The 20,862-nt window shown below is 45.9% G+C and overlaps 1 protein-coding gene and 1 non-coding gene across 2 annotated transcripts in view; one reads left to right on the forward strand and one right to left on the reverse strand.

Moving 5' to 3' along the window:
- Positions 1-7,449: 7,449 nt before the first annotated feature.
- TRNAP-CGG (transfer RNA proline (anticodon CGG)) lies at positions 7,450-7,523 on the reverse strand. The gene has a single exon. It is a non-coding gene; the product is annotated as a tRNA-Pro (tRNA).
- An 11,426-nt stretch (positions 7,524-18,949) lies between these two features.
- Positions 18,950-20,862, forward strand: part of LOC144100331 (sodium-coupled monocarboxylate transporter 1-like) — a 35,048-nt gene continuing 33,135 nt past the window's right edge. The window contains exons 1-2 of the mRNA XM_077633308.1: positions 18,950-19,018; positions 19,633-20,052. Coding sequence (XP_077489434.1) covers positions 19,714-20,052 — 339 coding nt within the window. The 5' untranslated portion in view covers positions 18,950-19,018; positions 19,633-19,713. The remainder of the gene's footprint in view (positions 19,019-19,632; positions 20,053-20,862) is intronic.

Raw genomic sequence — 20,862 nt, forward strand, 5'->3', positions numbered from 1 at the left:
CTTTGACAAATGAATACAGCCCAAGGAGTCTGCTTCTAAATCCTGCAATGAGGTTTCTCTTGCATAGTCAGGAACTCTAATCTCACGAAGGCGGGGGGAACTTAAGTCCTCAACGCTCCGGAGTTTAGGACTGCAAAATGCGTGTAAGAGCCCCGCTACACGGCTTGGAAGCAAACTCCTTGGACTGTATATTTTTGACAAGAATTGACAAGAACTGTATGTCTCTCGCCTAGTTGGTTCTGCGTACTTAACTAAAAAAGGACGCAACACTTAGTAAAAAGACGACGAAAGCAAGCTCCACTTCCAATCGTTTTTTTTTATTATTTGAGAAGTGTGCCATGAGGCATAAGTTAAAAAAGGAAAGGGGGGAAGGAATGCACGGGATTGAAAGTTAAAAGAAGGAGTGAAGAACCGTTGCGCTGAGGTAGTCGCAGAGGTTGTTAATGAAACGGTTGTCCATTGTCCACTTCACGAAGTCACATTCGCGGTTCGACCGCAGGCCCACCTCCCTGAGGAGCCGTTTTCTGATAGCAGCCGTCGCTGGGCACGTCCACAACAAGTGCCGCACATCACATATGTCCGGTACAGCGCTACAGTGAGGGCACCTGTCAGGTAGTGGCAGATCTTTGGCACGCCACCGATGACGGACAGATGGTGTCAGAGCCGCCCCTGCCCGAATCCGGCGCACGGATACCTCCTCCTGCCGAGTAAGACTACGGGGGAGAGGGTGCGAACACGGAGGAATTAGAGCGCGTGTTCGCTGGCGCAGAACTTCGGAATCGGAAACGTGGGACAGGAACGGATCTGGGGGAAGAGGGGAAGGTGGCGGATCGTCTAATGTATGAAGATGAGTCATAGCATCCGCTTGAATGTTATCTGGATCCTGGGCATGGCCGCGAATCCAGTGTATGCGCACAGGACATGGATACTTTGCGCAGAGCACATGAATAGATTGTGAAATCTGGAACGTTCGTCGAACAGCCTTAAGCTGTTTAAGGGCGGCGCGGGAGTCGGTGTAAATGTGAACTGTATTTAATGTTGGAACGAGAGGAAGGGAAGCAATGGCATTGTAAATGGCTTGAAGTTCCAATGCCAGGGGAGTGCACGTATCCGCAGTATACGTCGCGCGAGAGTTGAGATGCGGATGAGATGGACTATACACAGCAGTAACTCCCCTCTCTGCAGAATGAGATGCATCCGTGTATAATATGCACCCTTTAGGCAGATACGCTGCTGATACCGACAGGGAAACAGTGGGGCGATTGTCAGTGAGCTGGCAATAGGACCACGGTGGAATTGTCTTTAAACGATGAAGTTTGAGAGACTGTTTTCGAGCTCTATTTGCCACCCGTTGGTCGATGATTTCACTGAGTGTATTAAGTTGGGCGAACTCCTGTAGCACAGGTATGGGTGTTAAACGAGGCAGATATGTTATGACGCGCATAGCCTCACGATTGATAGCTTCAAGGGAGTCCCACTGTCTGCGGGTGAGACGTTGAAATTGAGCCTGATATACTATCCGTGGCTGAAGGATAGAGCGCACAAGCTGGCGGGCCGTATGAGCACGTGCGCCACCAGAGCGCATAGCTATGCGACAAATCGGACCTAGAGTAGCGTGAGCCGATTTACAGGTGGCTGTCAGCCGCGGGGTGCCAGTCCCAGATGTATGGAGGAGAAGACCAAGAATACGAACGGTTTCTACCTGAGGAATCAGAGAATTATCAGAGAATCAGAGAATCAGAGAAAATTTAAAGGGGGAGCTTTCCGTAAGGCGGCTTTATTTCCAATTCGAATGAAACATGATTTAGTAGGAGAGAGTATTAGACCCAGAGGTGGGAGGCGAGATGTCAATACATCCAGCGCGTGTTGAAGGGCCGACTGATGAATAGACGCATCTGGATGACAGCACCACAAGGTGATATCATCGGCATATGCAAGCACACGGATAGAAGGGATGGTCTCTAGGGCTCGAACAAGAGGAATTAAAGCCACATTAAATAATGTGGGGGCGAGAACGGAGCCCTGCGGCACTCCTCTATTGGAAGTGAAATTACCAAAGGGCTTTCCGTGGACACGCACGCTGAAGGTTCGATTTGCTAAAAAGGCGTGAATGGAGAGGAGGAACCGGTGAGGGAGACCAAGAGTTTGAAGGGAGGCAAGAATGGCAGAGTGAAGGATGTTATCATATGCCTTTGTTATGTCTGTAGCGATTACGGTTCGTACAAGGTGACTCTGTGGAGAGTGGTCAAGCACGTCAGCAGCCAAAGTAGCAAGGCCGTCCTCCGTTCCAATTTGTGGGTGGAAACCAATTTGGGAATCTGTGTAACAATCATGGGATTCGAGCCACCACGATAAGCGTGCGGCTAGAATGTCTTCATAAAGCTTGCAGATGGTAGGGGTAAGAGAAATTGGACGAAGAGCCGAGAGAGATACTGGAGGCTGACCTGACTTGGGTAATGGAACCACAATAGAATGCTTCCAGTCTCCCGGCATGACGCCAGAAAGCCACACTTCGTTAAAAGTATCAAGTAGGGTTTCCAAAGCCCTCCCTTCCAAGTTACGGAATAAGGAGTTAGGTATGCCGTCGTGCCCGGGAGTAGTAGTAGTTTTTAAACGGTCAATGGAGGCCAGCAGCTCTGCCATGGTGAGGTCAGAAGTAGTCCCTTCGGGGGGCTCTGTTACCGATAAGTCAGGTGGAGACGTAGCGGTGCAGTCATGGTTTGGAAAAAATTGACGGGCCGCTTGTTGTGCAAATGTGTCCTCATCCACATTGAGCGCGAGGCGAATGCTCTCTGTGTAATCTGCAACCTGAGAAGGGCGCTCCATGGCGTGAAACACTCTCCAAAGATGTCGACTGCCCTGCGTAGAGGACAGGCGGGCACACCATGCAGCCCAGCGTTGCCTGCCTAGCCGCTTTGCATAGCGCCGCGCCCGTGCGGTAGCGCGGTGAAGAGTAGTAAGAGCCGAAGGGTCATCGGGGTGACGAGTAGCGTAAAGATCCTGCCTGGCGATGAAGAGCCCACAGATTCAACAGATGCATGTCCGGGTTTGGGTCGTCTTCATTTACAGTAGTGGTAATAGTGTGAGTAGCGAGAACAGCAGATAGAGTAGACAATGCTGAAGAGGGATTGAATGTAGATAAATGATTGTCTGCGCGCACAGAGTTACATGATGTTATTCGTACAGTGCGGCGTATTTTCCGTAGACGCGTAGGCGCGAGGGAGATAAAAATAGGGCTGTGATAGCTACCCCAAGTATCAGAATCAACAGCCCAACGAGGGTTACCGGGGCCTAACCACCAAGTCAAATCAGGTGAATACGGGCCACCTCGTGGGCGGGTAGAAGTATTCAGGTGGTTTAAAAGCTGAAAGGAATGATCCGAAAAGCTCCCTTGGATGTGTGAACCCCTTGAGGAATCGGATGGGTAACCCCACGCAGTGTGTGTGCCGTTGAAGTCACCATCAACTAGAATAGGAATACCCGAGTTGGTAGAACGTAGAAAACGAACCCATCCCAGATTGGGAGATGCGGAGCCAGGGCGACTATAAAAAGAAACTAGAATAAGGGGTGTGCGTGCAGGTTTTACGAGAAGGGCGACAACCTCTTGACGTATGTTGCACCACCGTGAAAGGTCGAGCGGTGTGTGCGGAACTGAACTGTGAATATAAATTGCAGACTTACCTGGGCTGAGGGAGGAGGCGGTGCAACGGCGATCAGGGATAGATGGTGAATGGTATGCGCAGAAACCTGAAAGGCGTGGGAGTGCATTATGCTCTTGCAGTAGGAACGCCCATGCCCTCAGCTTTCCGTCGCGAACGCGGATGTTCACTTCAGAGGCCTTATTAGCGAATCCTCGACAGTTCCACTGCACCACCACCGATGATGATGCGCTATCCATGACGAGGCCGAAGAGCTTCCACGATGAGGGATGTCACCTGCTTCATCAGCGCTAATATCTTATCCACTGCCGGGTTGTCACGGCCAACAGGTGGTCGGCACCTGATTGTGGGCCAGTGCTTACCCTAGGTGATTCCTCTGATCATTGCTCCCGAGTTATGAGAATTCTTCGAGAGGATTGAGAACGACGCTGTTCCCGGCGCTGGGTGAGTTCGTCTAGTCGGCGGCGAGCCTCCGCGATTGCATTGTCTAAAGCTGTGTCTTCATCTGTGGTATCCACATGTGATGGATGCACTGGACGTTTTGGCGTACCATTTGATCCGGGAAGGTAAGCCGCTTGTGCATATGTACGCTAGCGAGGAGACGTATGGTGAGCAGCAGGCTCAGATAAAGGAAGTTCAGGGAAGTCGTTGTCGTCACATGCGAGAGCTGCAAAGCGATTACTTGTAGGAACATCCATTTTTGCAGGCGACTTGTGAAACTTCTTCGCTTGCTTCTTCTTTGGACAAGCGGGGGAGCGAATGTCATGGTCCGGCGATTTGCACAGGGCACAATGAGCTGTTGGTTCATTCATGTCGGCCACAGCTGCTGGATTAGGGCAGGTATTTTGCATATGTCCTTCTTTGTGGCAGTGATAGCAAAAAATACGACGAGGTCGGAAGGGCTGTGGTTTGACGATCGCACCGTAGTAGGTAAGGTACTTCGGGAGAGTCAACGGGCCTTGCAGGATGAGCAGGTATGAGCCCCGGCGACCCATAGGCCTTGCTTGCAGTACAACATGAGTTGAGCAGCGAATATTTGCGCGCACCTCCTCGGGAGGGCTCTTGCTGTCGACATGATAAACCATGCAGCAAAGTGTGTCAGGACCAGATGCAAAATATATTTGCACCGGGACATGCTTGCTGTCATCCAGGGGGATCCGCGTAACTGCGCAAAGTTTCTGGGCGTCCATCAAGGATGACAAGTTTACCGTGATGGTGTTCGATGGGCGATGGACGACAAACCCGCAGTAGTTCGAAGAGCCAAGGGCATGGTCAATTGTGGCTTGAACATTCCGGGCAGGGATGGCAGTCATATCAAAGCGCAATGTACGCTTGATGGTAACGCGGAACGAGTTCGCAGCAGGCGGAAGAGAGCCTTGACTCACGGGAGGCATCTGTGGAGGAGGCTCAGACGCTGGTGACGGCCCTTGGTGGGAATACTGAACTGGCGCGACGGGCACAGTTTCTTGAGGGAGTGCCACGGGCACGGAGGTGGTAGAGAAGTCCATGTCACAGGCCAAAGTCGTAGCATCGGAAGACGGCGCAGGCTGGAGGCCCAGAGGCGCTGACGATTGCGTGGACGTGGAGGCGGCGTCAGGTGGCAACACAGCGGGCATCCGTGTAGCCGTCGTCGACAACGCAGAATCCATGCAGACGCGTAGCGCGGCCTCGCTCGGCAGCGCCGAGCTAAGCCTAGCTTGCCCCTGAGTGTTCCGGTTGGGTTTTCACACTTGAGAATGCGCCCGCCGGGCCGGGAATTTCTCTGCAGGGGCGTCGTCAGCATTCGGTCTCACGGAGGGCACTGTCCGACCCATGCCACACGCGAGAAGACAGCGAAGATTGAAAACACAGACCTAGAAGCAGACACGTAGCCCCCCACTAGGTCTTCCACTTCCAACTGTTAACTGGTAGGTATGAATCACACATACTTGTAGCCCCAAACTGATGGCGAAGTCGCAATTTAAACAAATTTTTATAAGTTACAATACCCCGAGTTTCCGATCGATCTTCCTTTTTAAACAGTTAAAAATTGTGCTTTTTAATGTACAGAAATAGGATTTCGATAGTAATTAGAGATATCGAGGTGTGCAGCTCTTTTTATAACAAGGAAGGGTGTTAGGCAGGGAGACACGATCCCTTCAGTGCTATTCGCCGCGTGTTTACAGAATGTTGACAGAAGGGCAATCTACTAGTATCCCTGCAGTAGCTGCATCTTACCGGCACTCACCTATGGGGACGAAATGTGGAGGCTAAAGAAAAGGGTCAACCCTAAATTGGGGACAACGCGGTGAGCCATGCTGAGGAAAATAATGGGTGCCTTAAGGGGCGAGGAACAGAGTACAGTGCATAAAGGAGGAATCGCGAGTCAATGAAATCCTAGTGGAAATCAAAAATGGGCTTGGGCGGTGCATGCAATGTGAAGGCAAGATAAACGATGGTCGTTAAGGGTAAGGGACTGCATGGATTCGAATAGTAGGCAAGTGTTGCAAGGAACGGTAGAAAGTTTCTGCGACAAGGTGGCCGCAGCTGTCACAGGACCAGGTGAATTCGAGAAAAAAAAATATGGGAGAAGCCGTTGCCCGCGAAGTGCGGCGTCAAAGCCAAAAGCTAACCTCCTGTTCTGACTTTCGTCTTAAAAGACGCACGATTCATTTATGTGTGCAAAGAGCAAATCGATAATCGGAAGAAGGCGTGAAATTATTGGAACTGTGAAACCCCCAGGCAGACGAAAACCTAGCACGGGAAAAAAAATGGCGGGTACACTTACGCTCCGCCTTAAGGGTGTGATGCAATAGGGTAATGAGTTAATTAATCTGCATATATGCGGAATTCATCATTGCCGACTCTACATTCATAGATCCCCGGGGCGGCATCATACCACTGCCGGCGCAGTAGCGCAGCGGTTAATTAAGCAATGCGTCTCTCCCGTGCGATGGCAGGTGCTGCCACCGGTGGGGCTTGTGCTGCACACGTTGTTGCTCTTCTGGAGCGACCAATCATTAATTTAAATGCCACCTGACACTATCTCCAGTTTGCTCACAGTCCAGTGAACAGGTCGCGATGACGCCTGAAAGTCACGTGACATAGGTGACCTAACTGGTTGCTCCTCCGGCGATTTTTTGCTCTCAACAGCGACGACACCGGATTTTCTGCACAATGGAGGGTTTAAGGCTACGCGTTAAAGGTCGAATTAAACTCGCGCTTCCTAACAGGTCGAAATGTTGAAATCCTGCGTCTGGGCAGAAAGCTTCTCAGCACAGGCTTACCGAAAACGCCATGTAGGTTACTGATAAACATGTTTACGTGGGACGTCACCAAAATGACACAAAAACCCCCCACCCTCCATCCTGGGAGAAGGGTAGAGGGTGGGGTGGAAACCTCAGCTGTCATACAGGCATTGAGGAATCATGGTGTAGAAGAGCCTTATGTCAAATTACTGAAAGATTTTATATATATATATATATATATATATATATATATATATATATATATATATATATATATATATATATATATATATATATATATATACATATATATATATATATATATATATATATATATATATATATATATATATATATATATATATATATATATATATATATATATATATATATATATATATATAAACTTATCAAGGGAGCCAACAGTCACCGAAACAAAGGTGCATAGGGGAATGTTTATCATTATTTTTTTTAATGTGTAGTGCCAATCACTGGGTTAATAATACTTAGATTAATCTATCGCATAAAGAAAACTACATATGAAGCAGCAGAAGAAACAACCATGCCGCCGGTGGGATCCGAACCCACGACCTCCGAATACCGCGTCCGGTGCTCTTACCAACTGAGCTACGGCGACGGCTGTCCAATCTGCTGCTCTCGTGGGTATTTATGTTTCATGAGTGTAAGCGATCCTTGAGAGTGTTCACCAGCGCCACCCTCGTCCATAGCGGCGGACGTAGCACGTCCTGGGTTACCGCGAGTGTGACGTGGAACGTCATCTAACGAAGATGGCGGAAACTGTGCGAAAGCCCTCTTATGGTACCTATGGCATCAAGAAAACTACTTATAAAGCAGCAAAAAAAGCAACCTTCAATCGAAACAAGGATGGCGCTGGTGAACACTCTCAAGGTTCGCTTATATATATATATATATATATATATATATATATATATATATATATATATATATATATATATATATATATATATATATATATATATTGTTGCGAACGTAGGTTGCGTTGGCTCCGCAGAATAAAGATTTAAGAGAAGTGGGCACTTCTACAAAGACACTTTTATTTATCAACGTTTCGACCGCGGTGCGACCGCACCGCGGTCGAAACGTTGATAAATAAAAGTGTCTTTGTAGTTTGTAGAAGTGCCCACTTCTCTTAAATCTATATATATATATATATATATATATATATATATATATATATATATATATATATATATATATATATATATATATATATATATATATATATATATCAATCGAAAAAGGCTGGTCCTCCAGCCGAAACGACATAAATTAAATCCTGTTTTTTTTCAATTTTTGGTGATTTTATATTATATTGACCAAATCAGCTGCCAGAAATCACTTTTATATCACTATATATATATATATATATATATATATATATATATATATATATATATATATATATATATATATATATATATATATATATATATATATTAAGAACTGCACAGCTACCATAACCCTCCATAAACTTAGCAGTACAATTCCAGTAGGGAAGGGCGTCAGGCAGAGAGACACGATCTCGCCAATGATATTCACCGCCTGTTTACAGGAGGTATTCCGAGGACTGAATTGAGAACAGTAGGGGATAAGAGTTAATAGAGAATACCTAAATAATCTGCGGTTCGCTGATGACATTGCTTTGCCAAGTCACTCAGGAGCTGAATTGCCAATTTTGACCAATGTGTAAGAGCAGTACGGTGGGTCTAAAAATTAACATGCAGAAAACCAAGGTAATGTTCAACAGTCTAGCAAGAGAACCGCTGTTCACAAATAGCAGTGAGGTGCTGGAAGTGGTAAAGGAATACGTCTGCTTAGGGCTGGTAGTGACAGCTGATCCAGATCATGAGAGGGGAGTAGCTAGAAGAATAAGGATGGGGTGGAGCGCATATGACAGGTTCACTCAGATCATGAATAGCACTTTACTAATATCCTCCAAGAGAAATGTGTACAATTGCTGTACCTTACCGATACTCACCTACGGGGCAGAAACGTGGAGGCCAAAGAAAAGAGTTCAGCTTAGTTAAGGACAACGCAGCGAGCCATGGAAAGAAATATGAAAGGTGTAACATTAAGAGACCGGAAGCGGGCACAGTGGGTGAGAGAACAAACGCGTGTTAATGACATCATAGTCAAAATCAAGAAGAAGAAATGGGATTGGGCAAGGGAATGTTGTGTGAAGGCAAGATAAGCGCTGGTTCTTAGGGGTAACGGAGTGGATTCCAAGAGAAGGCAAGCGTAGCAGGGGGCGGCAGCAGGTTAGGTGGGCGGATGAGATTAAGAAGTTTGCAGACATAGGGTGGGCGCAGCTGTCAAAGGACAGGGTTAATTGAAGAGACATGGAAGAGGACTTTGCCCAGCAGTGGGTGTAGTCAGGCTGATGATAATGATGATGATGATGCCCCTCCCCAAGACCACTCATATCAGCTCCTTTACGCCACCTTCTGAAACATACGTACACTGCTTATTGGATGAGCTAGCCTGCCCTCCTTCTCCACACAACAAAAAACATCGGCAACAATTCTTACTGTTGTTTCTTATCAAGCAAGTCTATGACGTTCTGAGAAAGAACTAAATGAATGCGTAGCACGAATGATTGAATGCTGAATCTGAATGTTTCCACACTCATTCTCAAGATTATCTCTATCAAAACCTAGCACTAAAGGCTTTTCAGCTCCCTTTTTTCTTACCATCGACTAGGCAATGGTTACACCTGTTTGTGGCTTTCGCAGAAATGAGCATTTAAAACTGCAAAAGCTCTAGTAAACGACGCATTAGAAGGAACAATGATGCAGGGTGCATTACACCGGTGCGAAGTTCTAAGGGTCCTGAAATCTGGTCTTGCTCCTAACTAAAGCAAAGTGTACTCGCAGCTGCTCGGAAATGAATATAACGCCTCATGCCATGCGTAAAAGCCATGACCTTTAGGGCGAAGTTGCTACTTAGAACATATGTTTGTTTTACAACGGAAGTTCTCGCTTCCAATAATAGCGGCATGCTCCGCAGAAGGAGGAAGTGCGAGAAGGAAGTAGAGAGGGGGAGTGAGGACGCGCCGATGGGAGAAGGCGGTGAGGGCTGAACTTAGCTTGAGTATGCAACAGCAGCCAGCAGCTGCGGGCCCGCAGTTTCATCGCGTGATGAATTAAAGCATGTGGGCTGGTCTACAGTCCATCATTCGAAGTCATGGCGCGAAGGGTTAGAAATAAGCCGCTTGAGCAATAAAACCATACAGTGGTTATGCAGCCCTGCAGACGCACTAGCTTCGCGATGCGCTGGAGATTCAATTCCACTTTACTGAGTACATAGTCACCGTTCTGACATAAATGTCACTTTCACCTGTTTCACATGTGCTTTCTGTCTCGCCACATTTTACACACACCATTGCCAGCTGTTGCTGGAGCTCGCGTTACGTGGGTTAACCATCCTTTGAAGCTTTTTCTTTTCTCCTTGTGACATCCGCATAGGTTGGGATTAAATATAAAAAATCTCGACCTCATTTGAGTCTGGAAAAGAACATTTGGCGACACAACTCAGCCTGAACCTCATCAGCTGAGGCTGGGGTATCCTTATGTGCCTTCAACCCACTTTTCCGGAAAGCAATGGCGAGCTCACTTAAGCTCACCTCAACTCCTAATTGTGAGCTGGAGGTCAGTTTCTCGACTTTAAGAAAAAAAAACCACACAAAAAGTAAGCGTGAGTTGTACAATAAAACTATTATAAATATACATCCGCCGAAAATTTTATGTGATAGAGAAGCCAGATGGTTACAGTAACATTATATTGCCTAACTGTAGAAATAGCGCCGTTTAAGGTTTTGAATTTATCTATGCTTGCTAGAAGGATACTATTAATGTGCACGCAAAGGAAATACTAATAATCCGCTCTGAGGGGACGTCTGCATAGATGGTAACTCGGGAGTGGAATATGTACTATTATGAGTGACTCTGCGCATAGCGGGGCAGATCCGACAGGTTTTAGGTCATTATTAACATATAAGTGAGGCTACGGTGGAGTAATTGTCGGCAGAATAAGCAAGGCTAATCCCATCTGTAGCATACCACAACTCAACTGAACTCAACTCAACTCAATAATCTGGTGTGAAATCTAGCAGAGTTTATTATTGTCACGTGCAGAGCCGAAGTCTTCCGCTGATGCTCGGGGGCGTATAGCTGGACTGCTGCCCTAACGGCTTCTGGGCCATCGTGTGTCTTACGCGTTTACATCCTGTAAGTAGGAGGGTTCTTTTCTAACTGAGTTCGCCTAAGTTTAACCATTTGTAAGGACATCAGGATTAAAATTTGCCAACCTCGTTCGTCACTGCTGTATTTGTTCATGTGATGGGTACAGACACGCATATCAAAGATATATTTGATTCTCTAGCTTCATCCCGTATAGCGAGACGACTCTGCGTAGATAAAAAAATTTATTGCCCATCAAGCGCCCTTTTCAGTCCTCTGTATCTTCATTTGAAAACTCTTTAAACTTTAATTGCCTAACGGTTCATTGGCGCCTGGTTCAGAGGTCGAGGGAGAACTGTACACCGACTAGGGGCTCCGGCGGTCGGGCAAGAGAGCAAGTTCATATGCCAAGCAACCTCTATATTAATCTCTTGTTTCTAGCCAGGAATTTTCGGTCTTTGCCGCATGCTTCGTGAGAATCTAAAAGCATGGCTAGTGCATGCTCACTGGATACTAGCTGGCAGACTGAACAAAAAGACGCGAAACTCGTAATATGGTAAAGTAGAAAGAGAAATAAATAAAAACTTCCCTGTTAAGAAACAAAGTTATTTATCCCATTAGGCAAAAGATATCATCCGGTCATTTTCAGCTACGTTTAAACGCTCGCGAAATCGTGTAATTGTCTATGAAAAAACACACGTACATGATTGGCAGTTTATTTGCCGCGGTGCTGCCATATCGATCCACTGCATGTAACCCGACATGAAGCTGGGTCTGTTAGACATGGACGTATTTGCGAAAAAGTCATTTACGAAAGCTCTGCAGTGCCGGTGCAGCCATCGGCTGGTCGAGGGTGAGACCACATTTAGTTTCAACCCATTTCCTTGCTGCGTGGATTGTATTTGCAGTTCCCTGATTTCCCCATGTGCTAATTTCTCCTCCTGCCCGACATGCTTTGAAATCGAGTAGTTTTTTCTTCTTCACGCGTGCTGTGTTAAAAAAAAAACATTAACTTAGTGTTGCAAGTAGACATCAGTGAGATCATAATAATAAGGTTATATTGAAAGCGAGAGGCCTAATTAATTCCTTTGTGTAGTGAACAAAGTGCGCCAGGAAGAAATGAGTCACTGAGACGTTCAGTGCCAACAATTTTGACACCACAAAGAGAAGTTCTTTTTCAATCAGAAAATGCGAGCACAGAGAGTAGGCGTGCCTGCCAATTCAAGGTTTAACAGAAAATGCACACTACGCTACAAGTGGTATGATGGCAATTACAGGGTCAATAGCCACACGATACAGTATGTATTTGTCACCAAACACTTCGAACAGTCCTTGCGCTGTGTAATAGTATCTCGTTACCACAGTTCACATGTTCGCATTGCAGCCGATATTCGATGAGAAAAATATGCGGGTCCCAATGGGCTTTGTGCATTTAAAGCCGGTCTATTGTTCGCACAGCAAGCATCCATGTTAACAAGGCATGCATGTTTTGAAAAAGTTTCGTCTCTTGGAAAACTGTCAATAATTCAAGTCGTCAAATTAGAGCGTGGATATTAACGAGGCATGGCTGCATACAGCAAAATGTGGGAACTTTCTTTAGTTGTGATAATTTAACAAGCACCAAATCATTGCACGATCTCTATTCCTGATCGTGAAAAACGCTGTGTACTCTCACACAGATATATTGTTGTGGCAAATTAACTTGTTCTTTCCAAACCGGTGCACTTTTTGAAAGCATTCCTGTTATAGCCAACTTGTCATTCTTCGTGACATACCCTTTCACTTCTGTCTCTGAGAAAGCATGCGATAAAATCCCGTATAGAATAATGCCTTGCATCCTACTGTTCTTAGCTGGATTTAAGTGATCCTAGCCGGCTGTCTGCTGCTGGCCTATGCTAGCTCTTACTCGTCCTACCTTTCGTTTTTTTTTTAATCTTAGGCAACCCCAAATATATTATACTCGGGCTTTCCCTCTTTCTTACATTCATTAATATGACCTTCCTTTCATTGTCTCCATTAACTGTTCTGCATTGATTGCTGTGCGGTCTACCATCTTTCATATCAATACCAACATTCCAACCCTCCAGAACAACCGTTTGCGTTCTCGATAATGGCTTGTTTACAAACGTTAACAGGACAGCATTAATTGTGTTTACTGTCAGCCATACTCGTCTCTATTACGAGCCGATATATGTCAGTATTTTCTGTGCACTTGTATCCTACCCTGCGTCGACCTAAACAACGCAGAGACTTCCATTATGTGATGTGGTTAAAATTCTAGGTGCTTATCTTTATGAATGTGACTTTTGTGTGAGTGTGTCAATTGATCCTTATCCTCATCTGAAATGGCCAGTATTTACAACGTTTAGAAAAGAGCGCCTCTTTCTCCTCTATAATAAGGTTAAATTGCACATACAGTTCAGTCGGCACGAATGGAGTCAGGTTACAGCTGCACTGATTTTCTTACATTGACGGCAGTGTAACACATGGAAAAGAGCAAACCTGCACTCAATACAAATTGATTCGTAGAGTTCCTGTTTTTCTTACTTTAGTAATGATATTTCATGTAACGCACTAAAGAAGTTTATCATTTTGGCGCATAAATTCCTAAGACGAGGCCACAAGACAAACTATTTGTCTGCCTATTTACATGCAGCCATGGTTAAAATTAACATAGACTCCCTCTATGAAGCAGATAAGTAGGCATAGACTAGGCAAATATGTTCAATCAATTTAGATTAATGACAAAGTCATTTTAGCGTAAGGTATGCTTCAAGAGATCTTTGGAAGTTTGAAAACCAAACTGGCAATGAAATAAGCTTTACTTTGCTGAAAATTGAAGAACCATCGTCCAGCCGACTACGTAACGCGAAAGGCCACCAAAATTTCTGCACAGAAACCTACGACACAAACACTTCCGCTAGCCTTCCTACCCCTAACACGGTTTAACTACCGCCCCTACAGCATGTACAAGAGCAAACACCAGAAAGCACCTCGCTTCGCACGAAGTCGCTGGAGCGCCGAAAAAATCGTCTTCCTCCGACGGCGTCACGAGCCAGAAAAACCACCCTGAGATCACAGCGCCATCTCGGGCAGCAACTAGAAAACAGCACATCTGTCACTGGGACTTGTAGCACCGTGTACAATAGCATTGTAGAAACAACGTGCCAATGATGACGTCACGGTCCAATATGGCGGATGGAGGTGGAACTATGTGAGTATGACGTCAGGGGACGAAATGGCGTTATAGTTTCGGTTTCTCGAATCCAAGATGGCGCCCAATAAAATTGGTTCTGCTTTCCCATTCCTTCCACAATTCCCCCCAAAAATATCCTATAACGGGAGGAAAACTCCCGCTAAGGGACGGCTACATGTGTATACATTCGTTCCACTATATATACACTCCGACAACACGGGGCACCCATCCGGGGACAGTTGCGTATCGAATTTGGTAGGCAAATAAAACCTTGTGGGTTGTGGTATAGAAATAGAATTCACAATCAAAAATAATAGGTAAACAATGTTTACATGCAATTACTAATTGAAGAGTTACCATATCGCACCCTGACACCTCAAAACGAAGCAAATTTCGTTTGGGACGTATCTTTAGGGGGTGTACCTCGACAACGGGCGTATTCTTCTTAGCTTTCTTCGTCTAGTAAACCAAACAGCTAACGCTCATTACTTCAACGTCTTCCAGACGGTGACGGCATTTTTTTGTTAGGAGGAATAAAGCACTCCGCACTCACTTTCTCTTTTCGTTTTTCTTGTTGTTTGAACTTCTGTTCCGTACACTTTCATCAGTCTGTTTTTTTAATACTCAGCTGCGAATTTTTCGTTCATTGTGTTTTAACGCGACAGCCTTAAGTGTCCTGTTCTGCAAAATATCCGGCTTCGTCGGCATTGTGACCGAAAAATCCTAGCAGAAGGAGCCTAAGTGAACCATCTAGGTCACATGACCTTGTCCCGTTATAGCAACTTGGCCCCTGGATTGTGGGCAAACTGACCACCGTGGAAGATGGCAGTTATAATAATGATTGGTCACGGCGGGTAGCTCCGGAAGAGCAACCTGAGTCCTAGAATCCCCACCGGTGGAAACACCTTCCATCGCAGGGCAAAGGCGCATCGCCTAACCGCTGCACCACTACGCCAGGAGTGGTATGAGGACTCCCAGGGGCCTGTGGATGCAGAGTAGAAAATGACCAATCCCTCATATACAGTATTGTGCGTTTTTATCGTGAAGACTTTCAAAAGTTTCCCCTGCCTCAACCGCTGGCTCATTTGCGATGAAAGTGGACAGAGCTTGCTTATTATGGTAACTTTTGTTTCGTAGCAAGTTTAACAACTGTGCTTACTTAGTTGAGCCGTGCATGAAGCGGAAACGTAATCGTCTACGTAGAGATCGGGGAACCAAAATAATAATAATAATAATAATAATAATAATAATAATAATAATAATAATAATAATAATTGGTTTTGGGGAAAGGAAATAGCGCAGTATCTGTCTCATATATCGTTGGACACCTGAACCGCGCCGTAAGGGAAGGGTAAAGGAGGGAGTGAAAGAACAAAGGAATAGAGAGGTGCCGTAGTGGAGGGCTCCGGATTAATTTCGACCACCTGGGGATCTTTAACGTGCTCTGACCAAAACCCGCAAGACGACGTTTTTTCGCTGAATGGCGGCAGTGGCGCCATCTGCTTTCGCAGTCGAAAGCGTAACAAGACCGCCGAGGCTAGCGTTGCAAGAAGCGCGGGCCCTTTGAATATGTCGTTCCGGCTGTTCCGTCTTTTTGAACTGAAACGCTTACAACATTTTCGGCTAATTGAGCGAAAAAAATATCAGTACAACTGATTTAACGAGGCTTTACCTTTCAAAGAATATTGTTTGCAACGCTCGTCTCAGCGGCCTTGTGACGCTTTCCCCTATCGAAAGCAGATGGCGCCACTGCCGCCCTTCAGCGAAAAAACGTCGTCTGCGGGTTTTGGTTCGCCGATCTCTACGTAGACGATTACGTTTTCGCATCATGCACGGCTCAACTCAGTAAGTACCGTTGTCAAACTTGCTACGATACAAAAGTTACCATAATACGCAAGCTCTGTGTACAGTTTCACCGCAGATGAGCCAGCGGTTGAGGCGGGGAAATTTTTGAAAGTCTTCACGATAAAAACGCACAACACTGTATGGTCATCAAAATATTAGCTCTATCGCGCCATACCCCTAAGGCGGAGCTTAAGTGTCCCCTCCAATTTTTCTTTCCAAATATTTTGATTACTATTTCGTACTCATTTTCAATGCTTGATGAAATATATTTTATACTCGACCGCTGACTGGCAGCGTGGCTATCCATACAAGAGCTTGTTTCTATTAATTTATACTCTAAAAATAAGCATATGCTTTTGATTTAATTTTTCCATCACATTGTTCGACTGTAACTTCCTCTGGCATGAACAAAAGCGCCCAAGGAAAAGATTTATAAATGGAGGCTGTAAACAGGACTAGTATTAGCGAGTGGGGCAACATCCAATGGGTATGCTCTTGTTAAATTAGCAAGCTTTGAACATAGACTACTTTAATGTTAAAAAGCGAAGGTGGCTTCTGTGGAGCAGGCCTGAAGTTTCGTCCCTTTTGAATAACCTTTTGGCAATAAGGCCTCGAATTTTTAATGCAACCCTCATATGCTTAACAAGTGCTTTAGAGACTCTGCAGAGCTTTAACTTTTACACGCCGCATTATGAAGCATTGTATCCAAGTCGAAAATTCGTATCCACTATTCACTTCTGCTAACTAAATTAACCGTGAAAAATGCAGCCATATTGTAAATGACTAAGCATGTTGTTCTCCGTGCTCTCTTTTTAAAACATTGGCTTGTCCCATATCCAGAATGCCAATGCCGTCTGAACCAGGTTTTCTGGTCTGTGCAGTACTAATTTATTCTTGATGTCTGACCATGTTACAGCGGTCTAAAACATAGTCGCTAGTTTAGAAAGGAAACTATAAAAAGGACCACTCTGCTTGAATAATATTTTCTTTCGCTGTACGAGCAGTACGCATTGAGAGCTTCAGAAGCAGTGGTAGATGGGAAAGCATTTACTGACCTAAAAACTTGCATATCCCAAGATCAGTGGGTTTATGGCATAGAACCCGCCAAGGCTAAACAGGCTATAAGAAAAGTAGTAGCGGAGGGCTCCGAATAATTGGGTTCTTGAACGTGCTCTAACATAGTACAGTGCACGGGCGTCTGGCGTTTAAACTTCATCGAAAAGTGACGGGCGCGGCCGGGATCGAACCCGCGTCTTTTAAGTCACCACTGCCACGGCGACAGCTCCGTGACCTTATAGGAAATTAGACACCCCAGGAGCCGTCTCTTGGCGGCCTATACAGATGAACACTTTTCCAAACCTCCATAGACTACATCTCACACACCCAACATTATACTCCGACACCTGTCCGTGGTGCAAGGCCCGCCCCACACTCTTCCACATTTCTTGGGGATGGGGGGCCAAACCATCTGCAGACAGAAAACAGTCTTTTGAGCGGTGGGAGGCGCTGCTGACAAGCGATAACCTGCAGGAACAGAGCGCCCTCATGCAAAACGGTCCGTAGGGCAGCTCAAGCCAATAGAGCCCTGGAATGAGGACCTGACCCATAAGCTCGAACAACTCCCCCTCATTTGAATGAAGTTTTTCCTGCTAATCCTTCCTTGACCCCATTCCGTGATCACGTGACCACCCGCCGCCTTGGTCTCCTTCGGGTGCGTGCTATGGGTAGGTAGTGGAGCGGGGGGATGCGTGACCACCTCTCGCAATGCATCCCGCCTTTCTATTCGTGCAATCTTCGCCGTAATGGCGTGGGACGAGTGGTCTTCAAACGCCCCAAATGCTCCGAAATGCCTGTCAGACGTCGCACGCAGTCCAGACGTCAGAGCCCGAAGACGTGCGACGGGTCTAGGATGTGAGAGCCCGAAGACATGCGACGGGTCCAACATACCTTTCGTGCGCTTGAGACACAGCCCACGAAAGCTTGGCAAGATAACATCCGCAGAATTATGCCCATAGATTTGACGGACAGAATGGGGCGGCTTTTACGCCAGCCAGAGTAATGCAAGCTTTAAGGTGTATCGCCTGTCTTTTAGGTTTGTTACTGCCAAACGCCAAAGTTGTAAATAAGGGAACACCCACATAATACTCACTGTTACTGAAGGACACGGCTTCATTCTTTATTTTTCTTTCAAGAAATCAAATATCTTTATTCTTTTCGTTCTGCTTTTGTGCATCTCAACATTTGTTTTTTTCTGACTAAAGGGCTTCCCAGACAGTCGGTGGTCACGAGGTCCAAAATAAAATGTGCGAAATTAAAAGTGCGAGAAGAAAAATTCCGAAGGATGCATTTTTAAGAGAAATAAAAAATTATGCGTCATATGTTCTCCTTTTAGAAGGTTTGCAAGAAAAAGGTTAATCACCCCACCCGTCGCAAACAGGCTGATGGGGGGAAAACTACCCACGTTTGCGGTTCACTTGCTTTCTCTTGCAACGGGTGTGTGTGGAAATTATATCCTGTTGCACCGTGGGCTGGCAATCGGATCCGAGGTGAAATGAGGTCTCCTACTTCGCACACTCTCTTCGATGTATGAGGCGCACGTTGTTTCGACCAGCTGCTTACGGGCGGAAGCAGTTCTTGCTTTTTGTTTTCAACGCTTCATCTCCCTGGCTTTTCTATGGAACTCCTGCCCACAATCGAAAGAAAAAATAGCACAAAAGCCACGTAATCCTTTGTGTGAAGTTTGCGCATGAAAAACGTGCCACCGGATGTCATACCATTTGATGGCTAGCTGTTGGCGCAGCGCGAAGCTCAACAACAGGCACGTCAGCACGCCAATTTCCCACAATTATCCAGGACAACCAAGCTGCGTGCGTAAGTCGTTGAATTTGCACGCTTCACGAGCAGTTAGTTGATCGTATCCTGAATTGCTTAAGGAGGTTTGTTTGAGAGCATGTAGTTTATGTGGATAGAACCCGGTATACGCTTAGATATCCTCTCTTGAGCAGGTTCTTTATTCGGTGCTAACCTTGAGGCACATTTATTTGAGGTTTAACGTATCATTCTTTTAACTAAATCTCGTCCTTCGACGCACGTAAAATAGGACTGGTAACTCGCTGAATTTTTCACTTTTCACTACAGATAGTAAAGGAAATAACATTATGTGTCATGCGCTCTGTGCTATTCGCTTGATCTATGCCGCGTGTTATGTATTTTATGTTGATTGTTTGTCTCGGCTAATACGTTTTTATTTTTGTTCTGTATTTTGTTCAATACGTGACGGAGGTAGTTACGTCTTAGTACGTTGTGCTGATTCTCGCTGCTATCACTGCCTGCTAAGGGAATCAAGGACACCCCAGGGAGTGCTTGAACGGCTTTTCCCTTGGGTCCTTTTCAGTGTGTGGTGATAAAAAAATAAGGAAATGAATGAATTAAAGTAACAGGAGCTAAAGTGAGTGCACCTGTGAAGGCTGATTTCGCTGGCTTAGGTGGACGCATCTCCCGTGGCAGACTGCGCATGCTGAGCTGATAAGCGGTGTCAGAAGTCCACGTTGGAAGACCGAGCAGTGATGCGCGTCCTGGAGTACGTGGTCTTCGGAGTTCTGGTTGCAGGGAACTTTGCCCTCGGCCTTTACTTCTCCTTTTGGAAACCCGCGTCGGGAGGCGGGTCCGGCAGGACGGCGAACGATGTGTTCCTCGGGAGCCGAACCCTTCGAATTCTTCCCCTCGCCGCCTCAACGGTGGCTTCTCTCTTCTCCTCCCCTGCACTCGTGGCCATGCCGGCCCACTTCTACGCCTACGGTTGGCACATGTTTTGGGGTGCAATTGCACCTCTGTTGTTCTTTCCGTTGGCCACACACATCTTTGTGCCAGTTCTCTACAAACTCGGCATAACGTCGATATTTGAGGTGAGTTTCCCGAATGCACCCTCTTTGAACTTTAGTCCGGCAAATGCAACGTTTGCCAGACGCTGCCGGGGTACACTGCTCGTGTTCAGAACGATGCAACAGCCACTGCGGTCAGCTTCTCTCGTTTTAACCCTTGGCGCTCTTACAAGTTCATAGAACAGTAATGCTTTTAGGCGCCGAAAAAATGTTGGGCACTGCACCATCCGTATTGAACTAGCCATTATTCACAAAGCGAGCTTTTTCAAAACGTATTAAGCTCCTACTAATCTATTAAAACTATTAGGCTTATTAAGCTGGTGTTCTCTTTAATCACAGTAATCTTATGAACCAGCACTTTAGTTCTTTTTTTTAGGAAGCCGTGCCCACTTCACGCAGAATAAAAGCGCACTATATAGAACTTATTGCGCCCTTACCATGATAGCAATTGAATAGTTGTGGTCTATCAGAGAGTAAAAGACGTCTGAGGTGATTGTGGCGCGAAAACACCATTTCATGTAGGCATCCAACATGTGTACATGTGTAGTGGTATAGACACGAGTGTACGACTGTTTTCTTTTCACTCATACGTACTCGGTAGCTAGAGACCAAAGAGGCTACAAGCTCAGCGCAAGTTCGAACTATTTCCTCAGTACAATGCGATACCTGGGCTCTCGGATTTCTTTCCCAGTTTCTCTGCGTGTAAAGCAGTTTTGTGGGTTAGATGTAGTTCAGCGCATGAATCTCTATTTCGTGCCACATTGGTTGAATCTTGTATTTTTAAGCAGCAGGACGTCGCGAATTCACGCGCAATAATATTGAAGTCTGCTACGG

Source organism: Amblyomma americanum, chromosome 8 (assembly GCF_052857255.1).
Source record: "Amblyomma americanum isolate KBUSLIRL-KWMA chromosome 8, ASM5285725v1, whole genome shotgun sequence".
NCBI lineage: Eukaryota > Metazoa > Arthropoda > Arachnida > Ixodida > Ixodidae > Amblyomma > Amblyomma americanum.